Raw genomic sequence first — 12,181 nt, forward strand, 5'->3', positions numbered from 1 at the left:
CTTTTGCTTCAAAAAGGGCTCCGTGGCTGAAAATGTTTGAGAACCCCTACTCTAGGCAGTTCCTCTGGAAGTTGCATTTGAAGATCTACCAAATTCCTTGAGAATACTTCTCTAGAAATCCCTAGGCCTTCCAACACAAATCTGTAGTATGCTGGTACCAGTAGTGAGGTAATTTAACCATGGCATGAATATGGGGGTCTTATAGTTTACTTCTTATAAACTATTTTCTTCTTTGAGGTGTAAGTGGGGTTCAAATCTCCTAAATTCTTCAAAATCCCTGGGATACACCAGCAAGACTTCATCTAACCTTCTTGTTACATTTTGTCAACCTCCTGTTTTCTACTTCACTCCATTTTAAACATTCACCAAAATGATTAAATAGATGAGATGGAAAATGTTTTGTTCTCTTTTTCAATTATTCATGAGTGTATGTGCTAGTTATATGGCATTCAAGAGAGTTCCATAATAGCATAGGTAGACAGTGTCTGTGTGTCTGACCCCTTTGAAATGAGGTCAGAAATGACACACACACTTTTCTCTGAAACAATGCATTTGTGAGTGCAATCCTTTGACTGTGTGATGTCAGAAATTGTTTAATCTTTCCACAGAATTTAAAAGATAGTGTTGAGAAAGCAGCTGTAGGAATCCCAACATTCTTGTCTGGCCATCTTATTTCCATAGGAGACTGGCCACTTCTCTGCCTTTTTTTGCCAGCTATTTTTATTCAGAAAATATTTTGACCACTCGCTGCAGCAGAAGGGACTTTATTTTTGAACAACGCTATTTTTGTTTGTTTCTTGTTATGCTTTTAATTATTTGACTTTATTGTTTAATGTCAATATTACACATAATTTAATTGTTTTAAAATTTATTCTTAAGTTTTATAACTGATATGTTACTTTATTATTCATTATTTTACAGTCCTGTCTCATAATTACATCTATACTCAGTAGCATATTAGTCAAAATGGCACTGGGAAGTGACAAAATGCCACTTCCGGCTACCACATTAGACGATGCATAGCTGAACATGAAAGTACTGGGGGTGGTGGTTCTGGGATGGTGTTTGATGTCAGTTTTGTTTTTGAGTGAAGATCATCCAAAATTGTGCCAAAAAGGAGGATTTTGGTGAGGAAACTGTAGTGTGGTGGGGTTCGTAAGGGGCAGTAGAAGTGGAGTTTTGTGGAACTATTGCAAGAATGCATAATTAAGAACAAAACTTTTAAGAACTGAACACAATTCTTTGTATTTTAATACTAAAGCTATGAGAACAATCTATCTCAACTTTTCAGATCTTTATTTTGTACATTATAATCCAGGTTCTTGCTCATCGTGGTGGCCATTGGACATTGCTTCAGACTGCATGCCAGGATCTTTGGAACTACACCCAGGAAGTACAATCCATCATTAAACATTCACCATCTTTCCATGCAGCATTTCCTTTTACTAAGGAGCTTTTCCATAAAACCATTTGGCTATCATATTATATGGCATCAGATGCCCTGATTGACATGATTGTTGATCTCCAAGTCAGTAATTCTGTGAAGGTAATTAAAAAACATTATGTATATGGTAATATTTTTTACATGTTATTGACAATCAAGGAAGAGAAAGATAACAGAATTGTTAATTGTTTATTAATTGTGCAACTGTATTAAGTTGATAACTGCTTTTATACTGTAACATTGAATTCTGCTGTCTCTTGTTGTTGTGAACCGCTGTGAGTTGCCTTCGGGCTGAGAACAGCGGTATATAAGCAAGGTAAATAAATAAATGAATAAATAAATTTTATTCTCAAAGGGTAATTAAGCACATCAAGAAAAATTGTTTACTAGTGGGACTGGAAGAAATATTCTTGATATACTGTATATCAGTAAATTTTGTATGGAACATGTAGTGAATTGGGAACCCTAGTTAGCATCATGGTCAAACATAACAGCCTTCCAGTGGTAGAGTAAGAGTTCATTTGTATCAGCAACTTGGTTTGATCATTTTTTGCCTAACATTTTCAGTTTGAGGCTGGAATAAGCTATGAGGACTGAGAACATGGTAGAACTGGCCAGCACAACCTGTGGCTCTTCAGGTGTTTTGGACTTCATCTTCCAAAATTCCAATGAGCAAGTTGGTTAGGGCTTTTGGGAGTTCCAAATACCTGGAAGGCCGCAGGTTGTGCAAGTCTGAGCTAGAGAAATGAATTTTCTTTTGTCACTAACCTGCTTGCTAAGATCTCATGGGAGGAGGGAGGTCATATTTGAACACTCTGATTTTTCTTCCTGTTTCTAACTTCCTTCTTCCATCAGCTGTGCTGATGGGTGCACCTCAACTCAGGGCCCCACATTTGTCCAGCTGTGGGCGATTGAATTGTTGACTATGGCTGGGTAGAGTTACCTATTTTTTTTTCAATTTTAAGATGCTATTGATTGTAAGGCTCACTCTAATTTCAGAACCATCCCCACCAATAAAAATACATAAGATACACCTGTGATTCTAAGACACACCCCATTTTTAGAGATGTTTATGTAGGAAACAAGTGCCTCTTATAACTGAAGAAATACAGTAGCTGTTTAGAGACTCAGTTCTATAGTTGCTGATCAGGAAATCCTGATCCCCTTTAGCAAAAGGCCTGGAATGTTTTCTGCTGTATGGCATTGGATAAATTGTTTTACAGCAGCAATAATGCCTGTCAGTGTTCAGTATCAAACAAGTCTTGGGAAGGCCTGAAACTATACCCAGTTTTGGACCTGTTCTGGAACATAACAAGCTCTAAACATCTGAAATTAGAAATCCATACTGTGAAAGGTGGATGCCTTTCTTAATACTTTATGTTTTTAATTCACAGATTATTGATTCTGAAGGAGATTTCTGTGTTCCAAGCTGTGTAGGAAGCATTTGTGATTATGATGGTGGTTCTGATCTTTCTTTCCAAAACGCGTTTGATGATGTGAATGTTGTGAATTTACATAGAGTACGTAATGTGGTCCTTCGTACTATTGAGATTTTATTTCACTTGAAGAAATGGGAATCACTAGTATTCATCGCCATGCAGTTTAATACAATTACACAGTAAGCAATGTGCCAAATTCTTGAAGATTATTTATGTGGAATATGTCTAGTCTTTTAATTTAATCTTTTTATTTTTAATCTCTTTTCAGTGAGAGATATACAGAGCAAGTTACTCCTTTAATGGTGTTTGCTCAGAGACAATTGCAGCAAAAGATACATTTCAGTGATTCTGAAGGCCCACAGCCTTGTTTCAAACATCTTATAACTGTTACTGGAGAGAAGGTAAAAAAGTATTTTAAATATGAAAAAGTAGGTGGAAGATTGCATTTTAAGTTAGTTGTTAATTTATATCAATATGTTTCGACTTGTGCCAGTTTTATGAATGAGAGACCTCCAAGCTATCAACTGCCCTGCTCAGGTGCCGTAGACTCAGGACTGTGGTTTCTGTGATTGAGGCTATCCATCTGGAATGTGGTCTTCCCCTTTTCTTACTGCCTTCCTCTTGCCAAGCCTTATTGTATTTTCTAGTGAATCATGTCTTCTCATGAAATGAGCAAAATACAACAATCTCAGTTTAGTCATCTTGGCTTATAGAGATAATTTGGTTTGATTTACTCTTGGACTTTTAAAAAATTTAGATTTGTCTGTATAATTGTAATGGCATTAGTCATTTTGAATTACCTTGCAATTTTAATATTATTTACAAAAAATATCAAAGATTAGTTGTTATTTTCTATAAACCTCTATTGAAAAAAGCCTCTGTTAGCACTATACAGTTTATAGAATTAGCACGTATCTACTAGTTCTTCTTTAATTTAAAAATTTCGAGGATTCTTTATGGGAGAAACACCTGGATGTAAACTGGGGAGATGGTAAGAACCTCCCATTTTGTCAAGGTTAGGAGTGTGGAACTCTCTGCAAAAGTAGAAAACTGCAAATAAAACCCACTATTTTTTACCTGAGAGAACACCTTTCTAGGAACTTTTAGGTATTCTAAGGCAATTCTTATGAGTCAACTTCCAGTAGAAGTTAGGAGTAGAATTGCCCTGGAAGAACTAAAATTCCTAGAGAGAACATATTAATCAAATGAGCAAATAATAAAATCTGAAGATGTTAAACCCTCAAATGCAGATGGCTGACTTACATCTGATGTCACAGCCTGTGTCACAAGCAAGTCACCCACAAATGAAGAGTTGTCAACACTGGAAGATGGCAGAGTTGTTGCTTTTTTTAAAGGCAATTTTCTGGAAAAAAATTAAAAAATTAGATTAAGAAAACAAGCTCTAGCATCCTGTAATTGATAAAAAATAGTTCTGATCTCAGAAAAAGGGTTGTGCACCACAACGAAATTCTTGTCTGTAGACACACATTTGGTGTATCTGAGTAAGCCGTAGGACTAGAAATAGCAATTCATGAAAATTCACACAGAAATATTCCCATGCTTAGAAAATGAATACTGACTTTATGTTTGTACATCCTTAATATTTTTCAGTCACAGCTGAAAATTCTTAACATTATTTGTAGTCAAATACTAAGGATTTAAGAGTCTGGGTTTTTATTAAATTAATTTTTAAAAAGTGTAATAATAATAGTAATACTTTATTTATATCCTGCCCCATCTCCCATTACAAGACTCAGAGTAGCTAATAACATAAAATGCAAATATTCAGTGCCAAAAAGTACATACACACAGCCATAACTTAATAAAAAACATTTGAAACCCAACCAATTTGATAATAAAAAATAATAATAAACAATACAACGCAATACCACACTAAACAGTGCCTAGAGGGTTAAAAGCCATATTCCCATTTAGTTCTATGTTGCTTTAAAGCCTTAAAAACCTTATAACTTTAGCTTAACCACCTGCTTCTCCAGCACAAAAAGTTTTTTTACTGCTTTTTGAAGGAGGGTAGTGAAGGGAGAATTTTGATTTCCTTTGGAAGGGAATTCCATAGGCTTTAAAGCTAATGACCAGTGGTGCTGCTGTAGTGTGGGAGTTGTTCACTTCCTGTACAGTGCTCCAGTAACCTTGCACCAGCTGAAGCTTCTGAGCGCTCTTCAGAGGCAGACCCACGTAGGGTGTGTTGAAGTAGTCCAGTTGAGATGTAACTAGGGTATGCACTACTATAGATAAGTCTGGTGTCTCAAAGAAACATAACTATTTCAGAAACATTGTGTCTTAGGTGCGCTGCAGAAACTTTATTGCAAATCAGCTGTATTCTGTTGCCAAATCAGATGAAGAAGACTATTTTGATAGTTCAGGTAAGAATTCGTTATTGACTTAAGTTCTTTTTATCAGCAAAGGATTTCCTCTTCGTGCCTTTTTGGACTAGAATCATAGAATCATAGAATCAAAGAGTTGGAAGAGACCTCATGGGCCATCCAGTCCAACCCCCTGCCAAGAAGCAGGAATATTGCATTCAAATCACCCCTGACAAATGGCCATCCAGCCTCTGCTTAAAAGCTTCCAAAGAAGGAGCCTCCACCACACTCCGGGCAGAGAGTTCCACTGCTGAACGGCTCTCACAGTCAGGAAGTTCTTCCTAATGTTCAGATGGAATCTCCTCCTCCTACTAAGATTGTATTATTTTTAAGTGTAGCAATGTGCCACATCTCAGTCCCACACAGGTCATATTAATTATAGATATTAGTACAATAGAGGGCCAACATAGTGTAGTGACTTGAGTACTGGAATGGGACTTTGGGAGACTAGAAAATAGACTGGGTTAGTATGGCCAAGTCGCAACTCTGCAGCCTCAAATGAAGGCAATAGAAACCCCTTCTCAGTGAATATTGGCAAGAAAGCCATATGATAGATTTGTTTTTGGGTTGTCATAGATTGGAAACACTCTTCAAGGACAACATGTAGAGTGTATTGCAGTGATCCAAATAGGATGTAATCAGGGCATATGTCACAATTTCAAGACCAGTCATCTCCAGGAATGAGCACAGCTGACACAAAAGCTTTAAAGATGTAAAAGCATTCCTAGCCATTCCTAGACCTTCATGAGTATACCCAAATTGTGAATCTGAGGCTGTAGCTACTCTGTAGAATCAATGCAGTTTGATCAAATTACTCTTCCCTTTTCCTGGAGAATGAAATCAAGAAAGAATAATGTTTCAAGGAAGTATTGATCAACCTGCCCAACTTTTATATGCTGACATGTACAACGTTTGTGTGTATTCTACTGAGTTAGATGATTTCTAGAACTGAGGGTATGACATCTCATTCAGGTGTTTAAGCGGGAAAGGGTCAGGCTATCTCCTAAATCTCGCAGCTATAGAAGGTGCTTGGAGTAAGTGCAGATTGTAATGTGAATGCACTGATAATCACTTGAACATCAGTTAAAGGTAATCAACTTTATATATTTATTTACTTTACTTCTATACCGCTGTTCTCAGCCCGGAGGCGACTCACAGCGGTTCATATTCTTTTTCTATTGTAAATGTTTGTTTAAACATTGTTTCCTAAAATGTCAAGCATATTAAATAATTTTATTGGCTCATTTCAGATATGGCAGCAAGAGCATTGGTTTCTGTTCCTTTGGATGTTTCTGATTCATTGAAATGTTTCAATGAAAGTTTAGAAAAATCAAAATATCACAGCAGATCACTTAAATATAGTAGGAAACTGCTTTCACTGTTTCTTGCTCACACACAAGGCAAGTATTTTTGTTGTTTCTCATGGATAATAAAAGTATATGTATACAGTGGGCCCTTGCTGTCTGCTGTAGTTTGATTCCAGTACCTCTCTTCACCATGAATGCTGAACTCTATGGATCCCATAATACACATTAATATTGTAAAATGATATCCTTTATACCAGCTCCCACAGTTCCTAACAGCTGGTAAACTGGTTTGGATTTCTGGGAGTTGAAGTCCAAAACGCCTGGAGCCCAAAGGTTGGGAATCACTCTTTTATATAAAATGGCAAAATGAAGGCCTGCTTTTGTGGGATTATGGGGGGAGGCTATTTTTAAAATATGTAGATGGTCGAATGCAGAGGGCTGATTGCACATATTATTAGTTTTGCATAAAAAGTTTGCTGAAACATGTTGTAGTACAGGAGCCTATTCCTATTCTTTCCATTTTATTTCTGCTCTGTTATTAAAGTTTCAATTAAAGAAGTTATTCCCAGAAATACAGCCACTTCATTGACTAAGGTATACTTGTATTAGACTTGATGTCTGAGTTTTCATGCTAATTCAGTTAGCAATGAAACTTTGAACATGTTAATAAAATTGATTTGCTACATGAAGGAGAGTTTGGTTGAGACCATCTGCCTACTGAATGCAGAGAACTGTGGTAACCAAGCTATCCAGTATTGGGTTGCTGTTAATTTTGTGGGTTGTATGTCCATGTTCCAGAATGTTTCTGGAACATGGCCATACAGCCTGGAAAACTCACAGCAACCCCATGATTCTGGCCATGAAAGCCTTCAACAACACTATCTGGTATCGGTGATAGGGGAATGACAGCATCTCAAAGAAGTACCACATGGAAATCTATGATGTAACACAAGCCTCTTCTTTACTACCATATCCAGATGATCACATCAGATAACCCACATTCTCTGCTTTGAACTGGATTATATGAGTCTACACTGTCATGTAATCCAGTTCAAAGCAGATAATTTGGATTTACTTGACAGCCTAGAAAGGACCACAAAAAGCATTTAAAGAGTGCAAATAGAAGTCTTCTTGTTTCATCTTGTGTTCTGGTCCTCATTGCTTCAATTTCTGTGTCCTCTGTTTTGGTCTCTTTACCATACTTCAGGTTTTCATTCAATACCTGGTGGTTGTGGCAGCTATTTTCAATCTGCAAGAAGTGTCCATCTACCCTCAAAGCGTATTGACTCTTTGTCTGCAGCTCCTGTACTTTACTAGTCTCCACATGGCTATGTCTCTACTGTATAATCATAGTGATTATATAGTTGCATCCAGTCCAATGGATTTAATACTTTGAACTATGCTGAATTAATTAGCACCTATCTCATGTGTAATCAACTCGAGCATTTTAATGCTAATTCCACATTCATAATTCTTGATCATTCCTCAAGATGGTGACACAATCATTTCCCATTTATTGTGAGGGTTGGGATTGAGAGTGCAATCTATCTGGCCAAGATGACCAAGAATTAACTGAGCTGACTCCAGGCCAGTAGATGTCATTCTGAATTGAAACCATTTTCAGCCTAGAGTTCTTGGGATTTAATTTGGACTACTTTCACTTAGTCTAAGTTTATGTTGGTGTAGTTGTATCATTGGACTTATGTTGTTGTTGTTCATTCGTTCAGTCGTCTCCGACTTATAGATTAATGTAATTGGTATAATTGATCCTCCCTTGTGTTGCCACTTCTTTTTCTTGTTCTTCAACACAATAGTTTGCTTTGTTGGCAGATCTCTCAAGTCAGGTAGCACTGGAGGGCCCTGCTAACAGAATTACTGACATATGAGTTAGAAAAGCACTGCCTGTCTAAAAAATTATCTTGTACTTACAGTTAATATCTGCCTCACTATGTGGAATCAAATCTCTTTAACAGAATATATTAAATATATTTATTGTTTTTTTTTTTCTAATGTAGAACATTCTGAAAGGTTAAGCAGATCAAAAGAAATGCCTTCACGTGGAAAAGTGGGATTTATATTGGGGGCTGAATTGACATACCAACCAGAACCACCCAATCTTTCAGAAGAAACTTTTAGTTGTCTTGGTGTGGTTCAAAGCAACTGCATCCCACAATCAAAACTATCAGTAGTAGTTGCTTCGTATGAGCACACACTTGGTAAGTTTATTCTCTAGTTATTTAGTGTTTTGCCTTGTTTTTCAGAGGAAAAAAGGGTTATTAGAGAACTCTGAAATAAAGAGCAAACAATACATTCCTAGATCTTAGACATAGAAACTAAAAGACATGACGTAAAAGAAAAAACTAGAGGAGAAGCATACAACCCATGTACCAGATCTTACAGGATCTAAGATCATTCTGTTGATGGAGCTGTTTCCATTATATTTGGTAGTGCCCACTAGTGCAGAGTTCTTGCAAGTTTTGGGTAGAAACAGTTCAGGGGAAGGAGAAGTAAAATTACTTTCTCCTTCGTGGTGTCTGTTGAAATAAGCACATGTGATAGTTGATGCACCTGTGCAGCAATCATTGGAAAACTCTGACAAGCTGAGAAGGCTTGTGGCTGCTGCTCCGCCCCTCTTCCCCATGAGGCAATATAAGCCAGATGAGGGGCTGGAGGTGTAGTTCCTTTTTTCCAGCCGCCTAAGCCGCAGCATTTGGGAACCTCTCTGACTGAAATTTACTAATACGACTTGGATTGTACTTTGGATATTCTCCTTTCTCCAACCCTGACTTGGACTGGCTTATCGTTTGTTCTACTTTCTGGCGCCCTGACCTGGTCTGTATTATGGCTATGCTTAAAAGGTGTTTGTCTTGTGGGGAGAAGCTCCCTGATTCAGACGGCCACACTATGTGTGTTATTAGTTTGGAGGCAGCACATTCGGTGCAAACTTGCTCTGCCTGTAAGGCTTTTACGCCCCAGACAAGGAAGAGCAGAGAGCAGCATCTTAAAACTATGCTGTATGAGAAGGCTCTCCTCCCCTCTACCTCATCTGGGTGCCGAGCTACCTCGGAGCCTCCTGACTCTTCTTTACAGGCTATGACTGTGCAGCCACCTACCTCAAAGAGAAAGGGTGTGCCTGCAGGAACTCCTTCCCCAGTGAAGAAAGGAAGGAAGGAAGAAGAAGCAGAAGACGCGTGGTGTTTCTGACTCCCGTCGTGGCCGGCAGCGTTCTTCACCAGCGCCGCAGACTCCCTTGTTGGAGCAGGCCTTGCCGCCAGCGTCTTCCTCTTCGGGCCTGCCCCTAGCTCTCCTCGCAGAACACGTGGTGTAGGCGCAGCAGGCACTTCTGGTGTTGGCCAGAAGTGCGGGCGGGGCTTCTCCTCCTCCTCCAGAGTTAACGCCCCAGCCCAGCAGCCATGTGCAGCCCTTTTTGGGTTTGCAGGCTCCAGCGGGGCAGCAGGCATTTGCCCAGGCTAGCCCATCGCCCAGCCCCGAGCGGGTGCTCCTTCTCCCGGGCACCATGCCGGTGCAAAGGTCGAGCCGGGTGCGACGGTCTCCTTCGTTGGCTTCCCGCAGCTCCTGGCGTTCCAGAAGCCTCAGCCCTCAATTGTTTCAGAGGACGCTTCAGCTTTCTTGGCCCTTATGATACATATGTCTAAGGCCCTTAATTTGACTCCAAAGAAAGAGCAGCAACCGGTGGAAGATCCTGCGTTTCTTCCTGATGAGCAAATTAGACTACCACTGGCGTCTGCCTCTTTACCAGCCCTTCCCTATTTCCTCCAGCTTACTAAAAACCCTGATCAGGCCCCATCAACAGTGCCAGCGGTTTCTAGGGCCTGGGACGCACGCTACCACATTGATCTTGGATCTGCAGACTGGGTAGCACGACCACCTAAACCCAATACGGTAGTGGTAAAGGTCGCCAAGTGTAAACAGTCCCTTAAGACTCAGCCCACTCCTCCAGACAAAGAGGGCAAGAAGCTGGAAGCTATGGGGAAGAAGGCCCATGCCAATGCCAGTCTAACAACTCTGATGGCGCATTATGGAGCATACATGTCTTCCTATAATACTTTTTTGTGGAACAAAATTGGGCCATTTCTGGAGCTCCTTCCATCTCCTCAACAGAGTGTGGCCAAGGCTTATTATCGTGAGGCTCTTGTCCTTGCTTGTGCTCACAAGGACATGGCTCAGCACACTGCTGATACAGCAGAGAAGCTCTTCTCCCTTGCCACATCTATATGGTGACATGCGTGGCTGTGTACCTCCACCCTTTCAGAGGAAGGGAGAATGTTGGCAGATGACATGCCTGCTCATGATGACGGCTTATTCAACCCAGGGACTGATACTAACTTGAAGGAGTCTCAAGAGGTACTTCAGGCAGCCAATAAGTATGGCTTCACCCAGCTTTCATCTCGCTGCAGGGGCCAGTAGCCCTCTTCCTCTTATTCCAGAAGATCTTTTCCATCTTCTTCTCGCACCTCTACTCAGCCACGAGCTCCACACTCCCCTAAAAGGCAGGCGCAGTCTTCAATGCGTCAGCAGGGTAAGGGGAAGTTTCAACCCAAGGGCAAGCGTCGCTTTTAGCAACATCTCCCCTCTCCTTTTCCCACCCTCTTCACTTCCTCACAGGGTGTCTTCACTTCCACCTACTACTAAACACCACCGCTTGTGCGCTTCGGCACGCATTTGGCCAACTTCTACGAGGCATGGAGATCTATCACCACTAATACGTGGGTGCTGGATGTGGTTAGCCACAGATACTCTATTGAGTTCAAGAGTCCTCCACGCCTTGACTTTGTTAGAATTACGCCGCCTTCGGATGTCCTTTTGGATGAGGTTTGCACCCTCCTCCAGAAAGGGGCAATTGTGCCGCTTCACCCTTCGCAGTTTTCTTCTGCTTTTTTTCTCCACCTATTTCTTAGTTCCTAAGAAGGATGGAGGCCAACGGCCTATTTTGGATCTGCGTGGTCTTAACCAATACATCCGACCGCGCAAGTTTTGCATGGTGACTCTCCAGACCATCTTGCCACTACTTCCTCGTGGGGCGTGGTTCGCCACAATAGATTTAAAGGATGCCTACTTCCACGTAGCCATCGCGCCATGCCACCACAAGTGTCTCTCCTTCAAGATAGGCAACAAGGCGTATTCTGTCCAGGTTCTTCCCTTCAGAATCTGTACTGCACCTCGGGTCTTTACCAAGGTCATGGCAGCGTGGCGGCTCACTTACGGGTGAAAGGGATCATGATGTTTCCTTATATTGACGACTGGATAGTCGTTGGGGCCTCTCGTTCTCAGCTTCTGCAACATCTGGACATCACGCTCTCTCTCCTGCAGACTCTTGGCCTCGTGGTGAATGTGCAGAAGTCCCACTTCGAACCAATGCAGGACATCTGTTTCATTGGTGCACGTCTCAATTCCATCAAGCGCAAGGCGTATCTTCCGGAGGAATGCTTTCGCAACTTCCGAGCAGCTGTGCAGCACCTCCGTTGGTCGTCTTCTGTGCAGGCCAAGCATGTTCAGTCCACGCGGGGGCATATGGCTTCTACAACTGCTGTAACTCCATTTGCCTGCCTCCACTTTCGACCGCTGCAAGCGTGGTTCATCAGAGTG

The 12,181-nt window shown here is 40.8% G+C and overlaps 1 protein-coding gene across 1 annotated transcript in view; it reads left to right on the forward strand.

Annotated features, from left to right (window-relative positions):
• Positions 1-12,181, forward strand: part of CFAP54 (cilia and flagella associated protein 54) — a 142,156-nt gene that overhangs the window by 80,825 nt on the left and 49,150 nt on the right. Inside the window, exons 38-43 of the mRNA XM_060777277.2 lie at positions 1,319-1,546; positions 2,839-3,062; positions 3,152-3,284; positions 5,189-5,267; positions 6,518-6,667; positions 8,590-8,790. Coding sequence (XP_060633260.2) covers positions 1,319-1,546; positions 2,839-3,062; positions 3,152-3,284; positions 5,189-5,267; positions 6,518-6,667; positions 8,590-8,790 — 1,015 coding nt within the window. The remainder of the gene's footprint in view (positions 1-1,318; positions 1,547-2,838; positions 3,063-3,151; positions 3,285-5,188; positions 5,268-6,517; positions 6,668-8,589; positions 8,791-12,181) is intronic.

The sequence above is a fragment of the Anolis sagrei genome, chromosome 5 (assembly GCF_037176765.1).
Source record: "Anolis sagrei isolate rAnoSag1 chromosome 5, rAnoSag1.mat, whole genome shotgun sequence".
In the NCBI taxonomy this organism is placed as follows: Eukaryota; Metazoa; Chordata; class Lepidosauria; order Squamata; family Dactyloidae; genus Anolis; species Anolis sagrei.